At 39.2% G+C, this 19,095-nt stretch overlaps 2 protein-coding genes across 5 annotated transcripts; one reads left to right on the top strand and one right to left on the bottom strand.

Annotated features, from left to right (window-relative positions):
• Nucleotides 1-262: 262 nt before the first annotated feature.
• On the bottom strand, nt 263-6,504 carry LOC144215599 (recQ-mediated genome instability protein 1-like). Of its 3 annotated transcripts, none has more exons than XM_077744646.1 (9): nt 6,448-6,504; nt 5,759-5,938; nt 4,504-4,614; nt 4,000-4,149; nt 3,137-3,207; nt 2,935-3,058; nt 2,128-2,212; nt 1,858-2,056; nt 263-1,391 (listed from the first exon to the last, which is right to left on the bottom strand). In XM_077744646.1, exons 2-9 carry the CDS (start codon nt 5,912-5,914, stop codon nt 545-547), a joined length of 1,743 nt encoding a protein of 580 aa, XP_077600772.1. In that variant the 5' UTR covers nt 5,915-5,938; nt 6,448-6,504; the 3' UTR covers nt 263-544. The 3 variants fall into 3 exon arrangements, with proteins under 3 accessions (XP_077600772.1, XP_077600774.1, XP_077600773.1); XM_077744648.1 differs by having other exon boundaries at nt 263-1,388; XM_077744647.1 differs by having other exon boundaries at nt 6,444-6,496.
• A 63-nt stretch (nt 6,505-6,567) lies between these two features.
• On the top strand, nt 6,568-18,718 carry LOC144215525 (heterogeneous nuclear ribonucleoprotein K-like). Of its 2 annotated transcripts, none has more exons than XM_077744531.1 (16): nt 6,568-6,671; nt 7,637-7,778; nt 8,131-8,228; nt 8,455-8,511; nt 9,157-9,200; nt 10,826-10,898; nt 10,981-11,094; nt 11,863-11,991; nt 12,544-12,878; nt 13,181-13,228; nt 14,440-14,479; nt 15,116-15,131; nt 15,333-15,365; nt 16,357-16,415; nt 16,730-16,899; nt 18,099-18,718. In XM_077744531.1, exons 2-16 carry the CDS (start codon nt 7,724-7,726, stop codon nt 18,127-18,129), a joined length of 1,302 nt encoding a protein of 433 aa, XP_077600657.1. In that variant the 5' UTR covers nt 6,568-6,671; nt 7,637-7,723; the 3' UTR covers nt 18,130-18,718. The 2 variants fall into 2 exon arrangements, with proteins under 2 accessions (XP_077600657.1, XP_077600658.1); XM_077744532.1 differs by having other exon boundaries at nt 17,913-18,718.
• Nucleotides 18,719-19,095: the final 377 nt, after the last annotated feature.

Genomic DNA, 19,095 nt, shown 5'->3' with positions numbered 1-19,095 from the left:
AACAGAGGAGCACCTTAATGCTGAGAAATGATGAAAAATCATGACCGCTTCTTCATTTTCCCTTCCTCTTATTTGCTGCCAGTGGGAGACTTTATTTAAGATCTCTACTCCCCTTGGATATTCAATTACCTCTCCAACGAGATGTGATGGATGTAATGAATGAATGCAAAGCCAGCAATTCATTACAGAATTTTGAATATAAACATGGCTCCTCTGCTACAGTACTCCTATTAGAGTTCAAAATTATGCCTACAATTCAGCATTTAGTAGAAATTAGATACTTTAATGTTCAAGTCATAATGAAGGACATTGCATGCATGGAAATTGTTCTGTGAATAAATGAATGAAATCGCCCTCTAATGACAACATGTTATATTCACGTGTAACAGATGGGATTCATTTCGACATGGATTCACACCTCGTCTCTTCCGGATAATAAACAGAAGGGCGGCTTTATCGTAGTCATTTCGAAAAACAATCTTATAAAAAGAACTGATGTTAATGGTAAATGTCAATGTTGTCATTATCCGCCCTGCCGCCGTTCTCATTTCCTGTCTTGCACTCGCCGCTCCAGCTCGCGGTGGACCCACTCGGTAACGGGCTCGGCCTGGGTCACCACGGCTCCCCCACCCCCACTGCCCACCTCCACGGTCATGAGGCAGCACATGTCCACCAGCTCCTCTTGACATCGCCTCATGCTGGCATCCAGCTGGGACCTGCGGGCCGGGTCACGCTTCATTTCACCCTTCTCGGCAACCGTGCAACCCAGCAGGCCCACCAGCACCCGGTCGGACAGAGTGGCGTCCAGGTAGCCGCTTCCGTCCGACAGTGTGGCGGAGATTCGCCACAGGCCTTCGCTGCCACTTAGTTTACCCAACAGGGTGACAATGAAGGCTTTGATAGTGATGCATGTAGGTGTTGAAATGTTATCTAGCAGACACAGGTATGTAAACGGGGGTGAGCTTAGACTGATGTCACCCAGTTGGTCCTTGTTTGCTCTTGCAGTGTTTAAGGCATGACTCCCATCCTGAACGTCATTTGCTATACTAGCTGTCTCGTTTCCAGTTACTTGGTCGGACTCTGAAACTTGTGCCTGCTCTCCATAAGATTCAATGCCTGCGGATAAAAAATCCATATCATCCACCTCAAGTCTATCTTGCTCTGTTGGAGTTTCAAAAAGAGACGTGGGGGGAAAGGTGTTTTGAATAGAGGCGCCTTGTTGAGGGACTGGGACGTCCACCGTGTCCAACACAAGGTTGAATAAATCCTCGTCGGGTAAGTCATCGTCGACATCCAGGCTTTGCTGGTTGGACTGCTCCTGCTCGTTACCACGGTGACCACTTGGGTATGAATTCAATCCACTGGCGAAAGAGTGCATTGAAGCTTCACTTCTAGAAAAAAAAGGATCATAAATTACCACATTTCTTGGAGTACAGTTCAGAAAATGTATTTGGTATCAACAAGAACAGAGATTAAAGGCTATTAAAATAATGCGGAAGACTAAGTATAGATACGCAGGACTTTGCTTTCATTGGTGGCTCTAGTCTAGTGTCTCAAACCGCATGTCTTCAAGAAACAGATCGCTATAATGAATGCACACAGGCAGGTCATTATTGAACATCATTACTCTCAGTAACGGTGCTACAACAAATTACCCATCAATTTCGCAGGCGGAACAGGCCAATAAGAACAGTCATTACAAAGAGTCGCTGTAAAAAATAATAAAAAATAGAATATAGAACAAAGAGCTGACTAGGTGTGCTAACGTAAGCAACCATTAAACAACGCATAGGCAATGAACTGAGAAGAGATTTACAAACTCAGCAACTGGCTGGCTCTAACTGACAAACCACCTACCTGTTGGATGAGGAGCTCAGGCTTCTGCCAGCAGAGTTTCCTGAGGTCTGAGTGAGGGTCCTGTAGCCACTGTCTCGAATAGGTCTTACGGGAACCCTCTCAACCACCTCCTGCTCTTCCTGGGCCTCTAGACTTGCCAGCAGCTCTAGGTCATCTAGGTCAAAATCCTGATCTGCCTGGTTAGCGACATCCCCTTGAGCTGTTTTAGTAATGAGAAAAACTTTATTGGCACTTTCTGAGATTGGGGAAGCTGCCAAAGAGATTCTGTACCTTGATTTAATGGTGGCACTACCTCCCTGGCTTCCTCTTGCTGTTGCTCTTCAGGAAGCCCTAGCGCCTGACATAGAATCCTTTCCTATCAGAAAAATAGTTATCACTTGTTTTTTACATTATATTATTATTATACAAAATATGGAAATGATAAAATGATTTTATATATATATATATATATATATATATATATATATATATATATATATATATATATATATATATATATATATATATATATATATATATATATATATATATATATATATATATATATATATATATATATATATATATATATATATATATATATATATATATATATATATATATATATATATATATATATATATATATATATATACTATAGACTGTAGTACAAAATTCCCTTTTAGGGATGAGAACTAGTAAGTGCCCCACTTTTCACTAATGCAAGCAAAATTAACTATTAATGTAATACATATAATAATAATACATTTTAAATCAAAATATATATGTTTAATTACTAGTGGGTTTAGACCTTAATGGGTGGAATTTGCATGTCCTCCCTGTGCATGTGTGGGTTGTCTCCAGGTACTCCGGTTTTCTCCCACATGCATGGTAGCCTGGTTGATCACTCTTAATTGCCCTTAGATATGAATGTGAGCATGAATTTTTTTGTCTCATCGTGCCCTACGATTGACTGGCAACCAATTCAGTGTGTGCTCCCCAGAATGGAAACTGAATGAATAATTCCCCAAAGAAATCTCCATGTTGGCCAGTGATATTTTTTAAAAGAAAACTATTCCTTCCTTCAAGAATACAAACCTGTTTGTTGCGCTCCACCAAGTCTTCTACTTCCCCACCCAGGACCTTTACATTTCCAGGTCCCAATAAAAGCATTCCAAGCCTGCAGATGATCTGCCCCTGAAGTTGCAGCTTCACACCAGGCCTAGAGGTCAAAAATACAAACAGTCATTTATGTTTCTTTCTTGTTTTATGCAAGAGTTAAACATCTGCAGTCCTGCACCTAAGAGTAGTATTTAGCAGAGGTATCGGCTGATACTCCATTGCCTCCAAGTTTTGGACGCCATCTGTAACCTGCGACAGAGATAATGATATTAATCAAGACAGTATTTCACATCTTTTAGATTGTTTTGGGATGAGTGCAATACTGTCTGGGTCTGCTCTATTGCATGGTTGAATGTAAAGAATATCTGTGTGCCTGAGTGCACTATAATTAGAGGAGCAAAGCCATGTACATTTGAGATACAGCCAGTTTCATTAATGAAATTTCATCAGTAGAAAGCTTTTAAGAGATTGCCTTCAGGTTGGCTATTGGCTCTTTACACATAAAAGCTGTGTTATCACATCCATTGGGGACAATAAGGTTTTACCCTACAGGTTTACTTTCAATATGATGGCCATGTATTTATAGTTAAATGCACACTTGTTTTTTCCAATTACCCTGGATTTCTCAGCGATGTTGAACTCAATCATGATAACGTGTATCGCTCTGTAACAGAAGCAGCTATTACAACAATTGAAAAACTAGGATTACTGTGATCTTTGCTTTAAATCTGCAGCAAGAACGATTACATTGCTGTTTCCTCTGAATGCCTGTCTGTCTTTACTCCCTATTTAAGTGTGCACAACACAACTTCTCTTTATCTATTTTAAAATTCTATAAAACCATATACACACATGATGGTAAAGATGTTAGCAATGTAATAGTGTGCATTTTAATGTAGTGTTCACGTTGCCATGGCATTCGGCAGTATAGATTGTATAGATGAGCCTGAATTTTGTCACTGCACTAGAATTCTTGAAGCCATCATATTGTAAATTACAACATTGAAAATAAACATAAAAAGCTCTTACAAATCCACAAACCTGCAACAGGAGCATACGTGTGGGTTTGCGCTCCCATGGCCTCTGAGTGAGCTGCGTGGCATCCGAAACATTGTCATTGCTGCATTCGGTGCCTCTTAACTGCTGTAGTTGAATGTACGCGGGCTGGCTGATGTCCCGAGAAGAGTCAACCTATAACCAAGAGGGAATGTTCAAGTATAAAGTACAAACCTCTCAAAGCTGCTTTTTGAATTTTGCTTCCTAGTTATACATTATTGTCCTCAAAAGTCTCCTAAGGGCAGCATCTGTGACCAAAAAGGTGATATAGGACAAAAGTAAAATTACAATTCAGTGGATCCTGAAAAAATGATAATGAGAAAATGAGATCCACCTCTTAAAAATGGACATGATCCATATTTTTTTCAGAAAAAATGAAGTGAAATAAAGTGAGTAGAATGAAAAGGAAAAATATTCTCACTAATTCCCTCTCTTCTTGGTCTGATGATGTTATATGTATTTTGAAAGTAGCAAAAAAACTATACATACCTGTACACAGAAGGTGCCATTGAGCTGTGTCTTGTGGCTTTGACTAAGTCCTTCAGGGAGAACTGCATAGGCCAAGTCCTTTAGGTCAGTCAAGAGCCACTGCTCAAATACCTATCGAAATAAGGACTGTTTTCAGCTTGGTTTTCACTTTTCTCTTTCATACCTGTCAACCTCGAACCATTTGTGATCTTACCAAATTTTGTTTTCGCCCTTACATATATGTATAAATACATGGAAAATCTTACCACTTTACTTTTTTGTAAAAAATCACGAACAACAAGTAGAAAATGAAAGTAAACATAAACAAGGGAACAGGAAACGGAAATCACATGGTGAAAGTGTTACAAAACGAAATGTTTATCATGATCTTTTTTTTTTAGCCAATCAGAGGCGCCGGTACATATATCACTTGGCAGACATGCGTTTCCGGGAAGAAACAATGGCGGATGGTGAAAAATGGCTAGAAAGTGCCTTAATTTATTTTTTTTCTCAAAATCACCGTTTAGCGTACCATTTTCATGTGTACAGCGTACCAATATAAAAATGGGCTTTCAGTTGTACCAATTACGGCGAGAACGTACCAGTTGACAGGTATGCTCTTTTTACCCTAAGCTGTTTGAAAATAAAATTTTGGACACAGTACCAACATTTATGTTTTCAAACCTTAAACAACAGTGCAACTCAAGTTGACACAATTGATTACACTTTATATATGGCTGTCTTTAAACATCGAAATTTCACACAGGAAGACTTGAAAATAGATTATAAAATCTGCATGCCATATCATACCGTTCCCAGTGATTTCTTTTAGCTTGTATTTTTTATAGTGATTGCTACAAAAATAATCATATAGAATAACATAAACTGACCCACATTAAAAATAAGAGGATTTTATGGAAAAATACAGTATGCGATTGAATCTGTAAGAGGTTCTCTCTGTTCTTCCTTTGTCGAAATGGGAAATTAGAATTGTTAATTATTGGCTAGAGTTTTCATTAACATCTTGGTGTTCCTTGCTGTTATATGTTATTATATTGGGGACATTTGACTTTTGAGATTTAGCTAATTTTTCCATACAATTCAGTTATCCATCGCTCTATTTACATGGCAGTGTAATTAATTGAAGGAGGGTGGTCTTATATTGTGTGCATTCAAAATACTCAATGGAAGGCAATAATTTTATACATTTTTCCCCATTTTTTATTTGCATATCATCAAAACACCATCATTGCATAGACACTTTGTCCTAACCTACCTGTTGGTTAATGTGTTGCTGTGACAATCTGCGCCCATCTCCTGCCTCTTCTTGTAGCCACTCCACACAAGCCTCCAGCCAGGCAAAAGGCACCCGGACATTCAGAGAAGATTGAAGCCATTCTTGGGTCATCTGGACCACAGCCCGAGAAGCCATGCTGTGCCTTCTACCTTCAGTGACCTACCACAATAAAAGGCATTAATATTCTTACTCTAATGACACCGGTCGTACTGAAAATTTTATTCAGTCTTTAGTCAGATATGAAACTAATAATCATATTACATGGCAACATTTTAATCCCTTGCTTGTTCTTGATGCAATTGTGATCGTGTTTCTTTAGGCTGGGTACAACATGACCCCATTCCAAAAGACATGCATGGTGCATTAATTCTCTTTTAGTGAGTGAGTATAAATTATTGTTTGTGCAAATACTGTTTGGGGATTGATTGACAAGCAGCAGCGCCTCTTGTTGTGATGATAAGCAATACATTGAAGAGTAGATGCAAGTAAAATATGTATGTATACACACTCACTCCTAAATAAGGCGCCAAAAGTTTCTAACCAACATGCATCGGGCACGTGCTACATTCAGAATAAAAAAACATCAAATTGTCACACAAAAGAAAACCCTGAAACACACTGGCTTTCAGTTGCTTGGTGATAATTAAAATTGAACAAAACATACCTACCAGACTAGACTTGCACAAATATGACAGGAACTACATTACTCAAACAACTTCCGGCAGGGAAATCTTAATACTGATTGGCGGCGGTAACAGCCAATAAGAGGTTGTGTTTGGGATCTTTCAGCCTAGCGCTCGGCCAATCGTCTTCTGCTTCCAAAGCTGCGTATCTTTCCTGTGGTGAAAGGAGGAAGGAGGAGCGGTTTCGAGGCGCCTCACAGCACGTTTTGGTTCGTACGTTGTTATTTTGTCACCTCTCTTTCCTATTTAGTGCTGCATTTGGTGCTGTAAATATCACAGAATCAGCCATAGTCAATTATATAACGCATTGTGTTGGGTATTGAGTTCATCGGGTCGCGCTGTGTGATTGTGCTCGCGATGCTTTTGTTAACTGATTTTCTAGCAAGATGGCGAAATTAGCCTTTGGTTGTTGACAGCTAGCGTGAAGGGCTTGGTGCGCGCATTTTACCAAATCTATTGACGCATGCGCCCTGCTGATAACTGAAGACTACTGGTTTCTTACTCATAGTTCATATAGTGTTAAATCAGACGGGATCTATATTTAATAGTTCATTTAACACGCAGTTCTAGAAAATCGCGCAGCGAACGGATGCTCATCCACGCTAGCTGGCAATAGCCAGTTAGCGTATATGAACATCAATGACAAGCCACCGTATTTTGGATTTCTTCACCAAATTTAGTAAAATCAAAACGTGACCTCTGCTTATTTGTATAAATCTCAGGGTTTAAAATATATTTTTCCCATCTAATTATGTTCTCTAAATCTACATGTTCAATAAATGTGAATAATATACAATATAATGATGGTCATCTTTTCGCATACGTACGTAATTGGCATCTGAAAAAGTGTGACGTAATTAGGCTAGTCATAAAGCCAGTGGATCATTGGCTAAATTAAAAAAAACATGTAAATCCCATCAATCGGACTAAAATTATTTTCGCAAATGCTGTGTTCAGGGACACTCGGGCATCACAAATGTTTAAATTATGTATGTTGACACGCCCATATTGACCAAGTCGTGGACTTAGTGGTAGAAGTGGAAGAGTACATCGTGAATTTTGTCAACAAAATATAACTCTACATATGTTTCCAAATACTACATGTTTCCAAATAAACATGTTCTATTTAAAAAAAAATAATGTAAGACACCATTCTCTCACACCATATTGACAGATTACCACAGCCAAGCCAAGATTTTTTTCTTGCCTGTTGTCTGGACCGGTGTGCCAGCTCCTTGTTTATCCCACATTCAGAAAGACCATGGACGTAAAAGAAGAAACGCAAGACGATTCTTCATTCACCACAGAGACAAATGGTAATAAATTGATGCATATATGTATGTTTTAACTAGTGCTGTGGGTGAAAGGAGGACTATACCTTTTGATATTTTCTAACTTCTATTATAAACTTGTTTTAAAATGCTGTTTGACTTTTCCCATGAAATGAAAAAAATGGCAGTTTCATGGTAGTCAATATTTTGATTATTTTGTCATAAGTTGTGCTGTTCTTTAAAGAAAACACAAAATTCTCACTTAATCTATATTTTGCTAAACCACTAACATTGGCAAGCCATGAGGTGTTTTTTTTTTGGTGTCTAACTTGATTTACTTTTCAATGTCATGAATGTTTGCCGGCTTCATGCTGTCTGTTTATCTCTTTTGCGGCAGGCAAGCGTCCCGCCGAGGATGCAGATCAGCAAAAATCGTTCAAGCGCTCCAGGAGCTCGGATGAGATGATTGAGCTCCGCATCCTCCTGCAGAGCAAAGTAAACAAGCAGTCTTTTTTTGTTGTTGGGACAAATAATCCATTGGGAAAGTATTTACATCTTCATTCAAAAATGTAATTATGTTTTCCCCCCTCAAAATCCTACATGACACCACGCTATGACTAAGTATAAAAAAATGATTTACATTTTTTTTCCTAATAGAAATTAACTATATAGAAATACTCACCCCAGGAACCAGTGGGATTTATGTATGTTTTTATTGCAGAATGCAGGGGCTGTGATCGGAAAGGGTGGCAAAAACATCAAAGCTCTGCGTTCCGACGTGAGTACATTTAAGATAGTAGTTTAATTATTAATCTTTTCTAATGAGCATTAGGGGTTTTCTTGGATAGCAATGTCCGTTGGTTACTCTCAATTTAAGTGTAGACCATGTTAACCCAGCTACAGGTAAACCTGCCCATCTGCTAAGTGTTTTAAATCTGTGAATGATTTCTGAAAAGAAGAGCACTGTGGTGTTCAGGTAACCTGGCTTAGTTCATTCAAAGTCATTGCCTCCAGTTTGCCCTCCCACTCCCCTCTCCTGCTGTCTCCTGGTCTGTTCCCCAAACGTTAGAATCTTTCATGTTTACTATAACATAACTTCATTTTGCCAATGTCGACCATCTCTACTCTCTGCCAAGCCAATCTCTGAGTCAATACAACACACAAATGATCAGTGTAGAGCCTGTATATTAAAACTGTTTCCCCTCTCCCCTCTCCCTTGTTTATTATTTTGCTGTTGACTTTTTTGCCCACTTCCTCCTCTGTTGCCCATGTTCTGGATGGCCCCTCCTGCGCCCGCCCGCCCACCTGACACCCCGGTTGGCCCTGTCCATAATCGCGCCCCGTTCCCTGAACGGGCGCCTTACTCGAATGACATCCACGCTCGAATGGCCCCGGCCCCTTCTGCCCATGCCACCACGCCCAGTACAATGCCAGTGTGTCAGTCCCAGACAGCAGTGGGCCCGAGCGGTATGTCCCTAAGCTCCTCCCTCTCACTGCCTGACTACAGGTCAAACAGACGAGAAGATCAGTCATAGTCATCCTGCCTCTTTCTCAGCTCACTGTATTTGATAACCTTCATATGTTCATTATATCATAGTCGCAGTTTAAAAAAAAGGCTAAATAGCTGATGTTGTCCTTTTTTTGTTTGTCTTTTTTTCGTTAATTGCCAAGGTTTTTAAGTCTGCTCACTAGTTTTTCCTCCTCAATCTTGTTAGAATCTGCTTTTTTTGTGCTAGCCAGAATGCTTTTTCAATGTTTTTTCATGGTTATTTTTCCTTTCTTTCTTCCGCCCTCCTTTAAAGTGAATGTTTTGGGTGCTTTGTGTGTTAGTCCCATAATTCTTCAGCTTTACGCCGACCCATTCTTTCCCTAGCTCATTACAAAACAGGCCTTAGATGACCACCCATTCCCTGGTAATCTTCAACTATTTTGTTTCTCTTTGTCCCTGCTCACCTTTTTATTTCATCTCGGTGTAGCTATTAATTGCTGCTATGGTTTTAACTCAATCATGCCACTTTCCCAGTCATTAATGCACGCATCTTTTGCTCAACAATAGAGCTCAGACTTACTCCTAGTTCTAAATCCCAATTTGGTCTTTGTGCTCGCACTAATTAATGGCGTACAAATGGCTACCAAAGTTTGTAAATTTCCAGTCGGGGCAAAAAAAAGTAGTTTCATACAAATTGAGTTCACATTTGACAAACTGATCATTTATTTCATAGAAATTTGTGAAACGCCACAGACAAAAACTAACTTACTTAATTTCCCATATGGGCTTTATTTAGTGCCCAACCATTAAATATAAATCTTAATGGCTAGTTTCCTATTTCCATAGCAAAATAACACAATTGGTGTTCTAAAAAGACGTCCTGCGCACAGACCTTTGTCACTTGTGTGCAGTTTCAGTTAGAATGACGCTATTATCAAACTTCTGTCGTCTAAATTTAAAATTGACTCCTAGTTCTCACCCTCAAATGTTTTTTTTTTCTCGCTTAGAGGGTGCAGATATCAATTGGTGAAACTTACAAATGAATCATTATTTGCCTGGTATAGAACATCTTATTTGATGTAACTATTCATAATTGTGCCAGCCTTATATTTATGCTTGCCAATTCTCTTGAGCACACATTGGTGTTTTCCCTGTTTGTTTGGTTTGCCCTCTTCCCCCAATCCTACCAGCCAGATTCTCCACATCTTGCCCCTTCAGTGGTCCCTGATTGCTGTCATTTTGTTTTTGTTTCTTTTTTTTTTTAATTTTATTTTTTTGTCTCTTTTCTTAGTTTTTTTCTGATCAGGACAACAAACCAAAAAACGTCTTTATAATCGCCTTCCTGAGTTTTGTAGCTTTCAGCCAGCTACAATGCAGAATTATCATTTTTTTTACAATCTCAAGTTACTATTGATAAAGGACATAATATTTGAATAATTTTACATTAGATGGTAATAGTTGAACTTTGTACTTTTGAAGTATTTGATCTAATATGCTTTTACCCCACCCCCTACCCCCATCCCTGCTGCTGGGATGCCTCATGGGCTTCCCACGCTCCCACCATTTTTGCCACTGCCTTTGACTTGGCATGTGTCACAAAAAGCATCCTGTGCATCTGTGCTGACATAGAGACCATTGGGGAGATTCTGCTCAAGATTATCCCCACTCTGGAGGAGGTAAGGATGAGACTTGTGTCTTTTCATGCTCAACTGAATAAATGATCGTTATGAACACTTTTTTTTATCATGCGTCCCACAGTACCAGCAGTACAATGGCATGGATTTTGAGTGTGATCTCCGTATACTTATCCACCAAAGCCTGGCAGGCTCCATCATTGGTGTCAAAGGAGCCAAGATCAAGGAGCTCAGAGAGGTATTTTTTTAGTAGTTAGCGATATATACGTAGCTATATCAATTTGAATTTAAATATTGGTGGCAATGTGCATTAGTCATGTCTGCACTATTTCATTCTGGAATTGTAAACTTTTTGGGTATATCTTATTTATTAGAGAATTATATTTAAAAAGAAATGTTGGAAATTTAGTAAATCCCCTTCACCAAGTATATTGTAAGAATGTATTTTTACGTTTGTGGAGGGGCTGGCTAATTTTACACACACACACACACACACACACACACACACACACACACACACGCACGCACGCACACACACACACACCATTTGTGTCCCCAGAATTTAGCATTTTAAATGCACTAACCCAATTACAGGAACATACACAATAAAAGCAAATACATTAATATGTAATATCATTTGCTATACTAATACCACAAAAGTATTCTTGCCTTTGGGCCTATACAGAGTTGCTGAATATTTTATGTGTATTGTATACTATAATCACATTTTTAGCTATTAAAAAAGTCACAACAACTGCCAGTAATTTGGGGTATTTGAAAATAGTAAAGACCAACATATATGCTGAAGAATCAGATCAGGACTCTGGATCAGTAGGTGAACTAAACCAGCTCAATTGAAATTTGATTGAATGCTAAAAAAAAAATGTGATCAGGACATTCCTAACTGCAACAGTAGTAGGAACATCGCATCATTTCTAGTCAAAAGGCTCTACTGACATTTTGCTGCTGTCTTGTAAACGTTTTTTGTCGGGTTCATTTTTTCCAGAATACAAAGACCAGTATCAAGCTCTATCAGGATTGCTGTCCTCAGTCGACAGACCGCGTTGTGCTCGTCGGTGGCAAAATGGAACGTGTGGTTGAATGTATAAAGACCATGCTAGAGGTCATCGCTGTCGTAAGTAGAAGAGATATGTTGGACAGCCTTTATGACATAAGATACTCTATATATTCAACATGAATTTGCTCGCATTTGGCATTTTTGTTAAATTGTATAGTTAAGTTTATTTTTATTTTGTTAAAGGTGTCTGTCACCACGTAATGTTTTTTTTTTTTTACATTACGCCAAAATTGTTAAATTAGCAATTATTCAATCTAAATCATTTAGTGTAAAATCTAACATGTAAATGTTTGTATGTTTTTTTTCCAGTTTATTTTTTGAACATTAATTTATTTTTATCTGAATAGAAATCATAACACTTGGGGAGCAGGGATATAAACGGATCTGTGTGGGTAGTGCGCTACTACTGTTCCCCTCTTCACAGTGGAAATGCGAGCATCCCCTCATTGACTTAAATTGTACTTTACAATCAATCTCTCCAAACCACACATGTTAATGTCATCCAAAACACACATTGTAGTGTAACTATTTGAGACCATCAAATATGACATAAAATGTTCACTGGAATGAATTCAGATTTAAATGTCCATCCTGTAATTTCTTTTCTAGGCTCCCGTCAAGGGCCGCGCACAGCCCTACGATCCCAATTTCTATGACGAAACCTACGAATATGGAGGTTTCACAATGGCATTTGAAGAGCGGGGGGGCGGCGGTGGCGGCGGCGGCCGCCGACTAATGAGCGGGTTCGGTGCACGAGGAGGTAGCAGGCCAAGTGCTGGCGACCGTGGCTACGATCGAATGTCCTCAAGCAGGTCTGCACGGGGGCCGATGCCCCACTCTCGAAGGGATTATGATGACATTAGCCCCAGGCGAGGTCCTCCCCCGCACCATCAGAACAGGAGCCGTGGCCACACTATGCCCATGGGTCGCTCACACAGAGGGGGGTAAGTTGTTTATCTAGGTTTTCTTTCTTGTCACACTTTAAATGCACATAAATATACACCGTCTTTTTCTTTTTTTTTTTGCATGCAATTTTTTTTTTTAATTTATTTATTTTAGTGTTTTTCTGCAGCAGACAGATTTTCTTTTGGATACAAGCTGTCCAATTTTGTGAATAAAATTTAGTGCTGTGGAAAACACGGGCATATATTTAGTATTTGTCCATTTCATGAACTGTGTTATCACACCCTAGGTGTATTGTGTTTTTGTCTTTTGTTTTGTTTTTTCATTTCCATCTTTTCCACAGAGATGATCGTTACTATGACTCTTATCGTGGCTCAGATGAAAGGTCAAAGTAAGTTGTTGTTGTTTTACTTTTCCCCTTTCCTCCTCCTAAATTTCTGCTCGCCTTCCTTAGCCCTTTTAGTCCTGTATGTCTTGGTCCTTTACAGTAGTTATGATCTGAATGCTAAATAGAGTATGATGGCCTCATGTGCTAACAACCGTTTAATATGTGGTGGTGTGGATGATTTTCAGGTGCCAATAGTAAACTGTTACCAGCAAGTTTTCTATTTACAACAGTCTTGACATTAGAGATTTTATAGAAATGAGGTGTGAAACACAAGGTGACAAGCTTGTTATGGCATAATGCTGTTGTCACAAATAAATAGTTACTTGTCCGTTGTTAAAAGATATCCCGCTTGACTAGACTTGGCAGGAAATTGTAGGGTTAAAACCTGTTTGTGAGCTGCAGTTCCAACAAAACACTTAACAATATATTTCCAACTAAGCAGGGAGCAATTTAAAAAAACATCTTTTTTCTACCTCAAAGTTCGGGAAACTGAGACTGCACATTTATCGAGACTTACCCCATTGTCCTCATACCATTATTAAAATAAGATGGCCAAAGTACCAGTCAACACTCCACTACCACGGCTCCAATTTGGTTTATTTTGCCGACACCACTCGAGTAGAATAGTTTTCTATTTTTTTATTTTTTTTATTTACGCAAATGTACCCCTTCACCACATTGCCCATGACAGCAAGCACTTTAGCTAGTTGGACTGAGGATGTGGACGCCACTTGAATGTTTTCTGCTTTTTAAATGTGTCCACTTATACTTTATAGCAAATCCTTTTTGTGGATACGCTATATGATTCAAAACCTAACGGCTGAGCATATTGAAATTGGTGAGGAAAAAAAAATTGGATGTCAAACAAATTCCCTTCATGTTGGTGACGATGCTAGCAAATAAATGCACATTGTGAGGGGTGGGAGCAGCAGCCCTTGGCTCTGATCATCATCACCACCACCTGTCACTCCTCTCACCATAACGCTGTCAGAGCTGTTCCTGTGATTGTGTGGGAAGATGGCTGGGAGGAAATGTGTTTATACTGTAATCTTGCTCAGCGTGTGTGTGTGTGCGTGCGTGCGTGCGTGCAGGTTGACCTGGACTGTAATTTATTTTCCTCTCTTCACCTTGGAATATTTTCAAGCATTTTTTTCATGAACATTTTCTCTTTCCTTCCGCCCATTCCCCCTCTTCCGTGTCTCTTTCATCACCAGTGACAGAAGAGGCAGACCGGATCGCTACGGTGATAACATGGTTAGTGACCCTTGCTAAATGCATGCAGTTTGCAGGGTGCCAGCATCTTGAGGCTGGTGCATGCTGCTTGCCACTGCTTTGTAACAAGCTGTGATTGTGCTCTGTGGTCCACTCATGCCGGAGCTTTTTTTTTAAACTCTTTCGCTGGTATGTAACAGCCATCGCTTTGAAATGACCATAATCGCCCCAGCTGGAGCTGTCCAATAATAATCGGTTATAATTGCTCTCTTACCGTGTAGTTTTTTCATGGCCAGCTTGTTTTTCCGTGCAAAGAGAAAGTGGCGGTGAGCACAGTTGGTTGCTAGGCAATAACGCTTTGTTGACACTCACCCACCCGCCCTTTCCGAAAGCTGGCAGGATACTGCCTGTCGTTGCCCAGCAACAGCATTTTTGAATTGCCTGTTGCCCTGGCGACATCAGCTGCTGAATAGCAGGTGAAAATTGGGGCTGATGGGCGGAGGGGGTGATGGAGAGGGGCGGAGTCTAGCGCATGGATGAAAACTAGTGGCTTTTGGTTGCTTCTACTCCATTGATGATGCATGCACATGATGGCATCAGCATGCACACTTTGTGCGAGATGGGTACAGAAATTTTGCCTATTGGTAACCTATCTGCCTTTCTGTTTCTTTTTCACAGAGTGGAGGAGGATATGGTAAGTAAATCTTTTCATCACTATTAAAAACAATCATGTAGTGTACAATACTGTACTTATGAAGCTGTTTCTAAAATGTACTTATGCTACAAGTCTAAAGAATCTACTTTGTCATTAGTGGAATGGGATTTTTCCCCCCTCACTATATATTTTATTTCTCAAAAAATGTTATTGAGTATTATTTCTTTCTGTTATGTGCAGACAATAGTTCCTCCTGGGATAACTACCAGTCAGGTGAGTCCCTGGAATTTCTTCTTCGTTCTTTCTTACTTTTTTTCCTCTTTCATATGAAAATATGTATATACTTTTTTTTAAATTGTTTTCCACAATTGGAACCAAAATTTGTAAGAATGTGGTTTTGCCAGTAATTGGCCTTCGACGGTATTATCAAAGTCATATCCGCGTTACCACAAGTGGGGTGTGAAGTTTAACGCTCACCCCCATCTTGTTATATCTCACACCATGTGCGGACTGTTGCCATAGTCTAATTATCCATTTGTGGCACAGAGTCTATGTTAAAGTGCCCACTGGTAGCGCAACATCCCGCTTTCGCAGAATATTTTTGTTGAGGGTTTTTTTCCTTGTTATATGAAAGTCATATTTAAATTAGTTTATACTCAAAACTCAATAATACAGACAGACCCTGAAATGGCGTTTTGTTGTTAGAGACAGTCAAGACAAAGATTGAAACTTGAGATTGACACAATATCAAGACAATCAAAATCATGAGAAGATTGAACACTTGGTGTTACATTTAATTACAGACCCATTTCAATTTCGAAAAGGGTGTCTGCCACGCTTCTAAAACACAATATTCAAAGATCCAACTCATGTTATAAACTAAATGTTTGCAGAGTAAATCATTGTTTAGAAACCAAGATTAAAAGAACCTATTTAACTTACCTGTGACTCAATAAAATATAATGAGAAACGAGCGTGCTTCGATCTCATAATTACCCTTCTAATAAATTCCAGTCACAACGCTGAAAAGGTTGCCGTTATTACACAGACTATTAACACTTGGATTGAGTATTTCTTTCTGAATAAGTTCTTCCTATATTAATCACATTTGTGATGGTAAAAAAAACCATTGCTGTTCGCAAAACAAGTCTGGCCATTCTGAAACGAGACACAGACCTTACATTTTAAAAAAAAAATTATTTGAAATTATTTTTACGTGTTCTTGTATCCTTCTATTTGTGACTGTTCAATCTGTTGCTGTCAGGTGGGCGGGGTGCCTACAACGACCCGGTCATCACCACCCAAGTGACCATCCCTAAGGATGTGAGCAAACCGCCGGACATATTGGAACTAGATTCTAAATATGTTAATTCCCAAAATTGAACTTTTTTTTATTGAATGCTTACTATTGTAAACACTAATTTTATTGAGGGAGCCTTCCTATAACCCACACCAGTGTGAACTGTATCTCCAAACTACATAGCTATAATTAATCTAATTAGTCACCATTGTTCCCATATTTGCCTGAATTGAATTTAATTGGAGATGTGCTTCCTGACTGTTTGTGCACCTGCTTGTTTTTCTCTCTCTTCCTCCTCACCCCCATTGCTGCCATGTCTCCCCACGACTCTTTTCAGTTGGCGGGCTCCATCATCGGCAAGGGTGGACAGCGGATCAAGCAGATTCGCCACGATTCTGGCGCGTCCATCAAGATCGACGAGCCTCTGGAGGGCTCGGAAGATCGCATCATTACCATAATGGGCACCCAGGATCAAATTCAGAATGCCCAGTACCTTCTACAGAGCAGGCAAGTTGCACTCTGACCCTTGAGCGAAAGTACTAATATATAAAATAAAACATAGGATGAGTTTGTGTGAGTATGGCTCCAAATAGTAGAAATTCCTTTTAGCGGGAGCTTTCCAATTAGAACGGACAATGCTTTGTTCATTTTGCGGTTGAGGTTCATGATAAAAAGTCTGACCTTTTTAAAGTAATCATTAATATTGGCATGATTCAATAGATTTGTGTTGAGAATGCTTAGGGTGGTTAAACTAAATATATGATGTAGTTGCAGCAAAACTGAAAGGAACTGTTGTAAAGAAGGCCTCAATGTAAAAAACACTTGTTTTGGTGCGTCAAATGCTTCCATACATTTGATACAGCCATCATTTGAGATGTATAAAAAAAAATCACCGCTCCCAGTTCAGTGCCTGTTTTGTACATTCAAAAGGCCATTCACCAGACTCAAAATATTGTAATTCAGGCCATTTCAAGAATGTTATATATAGAAATGGTTATGAAATGAATTAATGCTCTTTCTACTTCCTCTTGCCTGCTGTCTCTCCACTAACAACCTTCCTCTCTTCCCCATGCAATCTGCAACTAGTTCTAACCTTCCTCTTGCACTAAACGGCTTCGGAGAGGCAATATTTATTAGCAATTGGACATCATTTACTTGAATTGGTTTTAACAAACAAACAAAAAAAAAAACAGACATACAAATGGCCCATTTGCCTGCCGGAACTGTTTCAGTGTTAAGCAGGGAGTGGAGTGATTCTTCCCTTGGCCGCTGCTGTGTGGAAGACTAGTGATTTTGTTGTTTTTAGTTAGCTCAAGTGACAACAAATCACAGTCTGCCAAATAGCAGGGGGCGCCTCCTCTTCTGTCTCCCTTGGCAACCAGTAGGCACGTATACAACACACTACTTCTCGTCGATGCTAATACAGCTGTACAACCTGCTGCTTGCTGCTGCTGTCTAATTAGCGGTTGTGTTGTCATGGTAACTAACCCTGCCTCCCTCTTCCTCTCCACCCCCTTCAGTGTGCTGCACCTGCTTGGACTCGAGGACTAACCACACCCCTCTCCCCCTCATTTTTTTCACCTTTTTTTTTGCCCACTTAATTGTCCTCTCACTCAACCCCCTGCTTTATTGTATATTTCAATTGTTATTTTTTTATTTCCAGAACTGTCAATTGATATTCTTGTGCATTTTACTCTTTATTTCAGTGTGAAGCAGTTCTCTGGTCAATTGCTGTAGACACCCCCCAGGATTGACTCAAGCAGATTGCCCTTCCCCTTTTTCCCTCCCCATACACAGCCCCCCCCCCCCCCCCCCAGACTATTATGGAATGTGGGTTCTTTTTTGGGGGGTAATTTTATTTTTGTATTTTAATGCGATGTTCAACATTCCTGTGCATCATATTCTGCAATGTTTAAAACAAAAAGCTAGTTCTTTAGTTTAACTACTTACTCTTTCCAAATACACAAATGTTGTCATCTGGAAAATTCAAATAACCTTTTTGTGAATTTTTGTGTGTGTGAGTGTGTGTGCATAGTGTTGACTTACACATCCATTACTGCTCTAGAATAGCCATCATTTAATAATTTGATCTTTCAAACTGTTTTTTCGGCTGTGCCAGGGGATATAAAAGGACATGGGCTTATATTGAATGTGCATTAGTGTTTCCATGTGATTTAAAAAAATAGTTTACATCCAGTCACAAAGCATTTTTTGTTTGGGTGTTTTAATATAATGAATAAAAGCCCACATATTTTCTCTTGACTGGAGTCAATTGATGTCCATGTTGTTTGTCAAATTGCAAAATGAATAAAGATGCCAATTTGTATTCGGCCTCTATTGTTTTCTTTTTTATATGATCTCGTACTGTTCATTGGTAGTGGTTTATTTGATTCTGAGCTAGCTACCTAATGAAGTTAGACAATAATGGTACCATGTGTGTGTATATATTTCTCCTTTTAAGGCAAGCACTGCAAATAAAGCTTTTTTTTACTCTTAATTTCTGTCTGCTCCTTTCATTGTGGTATACAATGCAAGACATCTAATCAGTTAAACGTGTAGTAATGAGATCCACAATTTTGATTCCTTTGTTTTTAAATGAAATATTTCTCCTTACAGTTTTAAGTGGCCATTGTGCTTCCAGATAGGCACTTGACAAGTTTGTCCAACTGTATGTGAATCATTTGTTTTTTTATTACCTCCATT

The sequence above is a fragment of the Stigmatopora nigra genome, chromosome 22, assembly GCF_051989575.1.
Source record: "Stigmatopora nigra isolate UIUO_SnigA chromosome 22, RoL_Snig_1.1, whole genome shotgun sequence".
Lineage (NCBI taxonomy): Eukaryota > Metazoa > Chordata > Actinopteri > Syngnathiformes > Syngnathidae > Stigmatopora > Stigmatopora nigra.
Note: the sequence above shows the minus strand (reverse complement) of the source record. Positions and strands in the feature narration are given on the sequence as shown.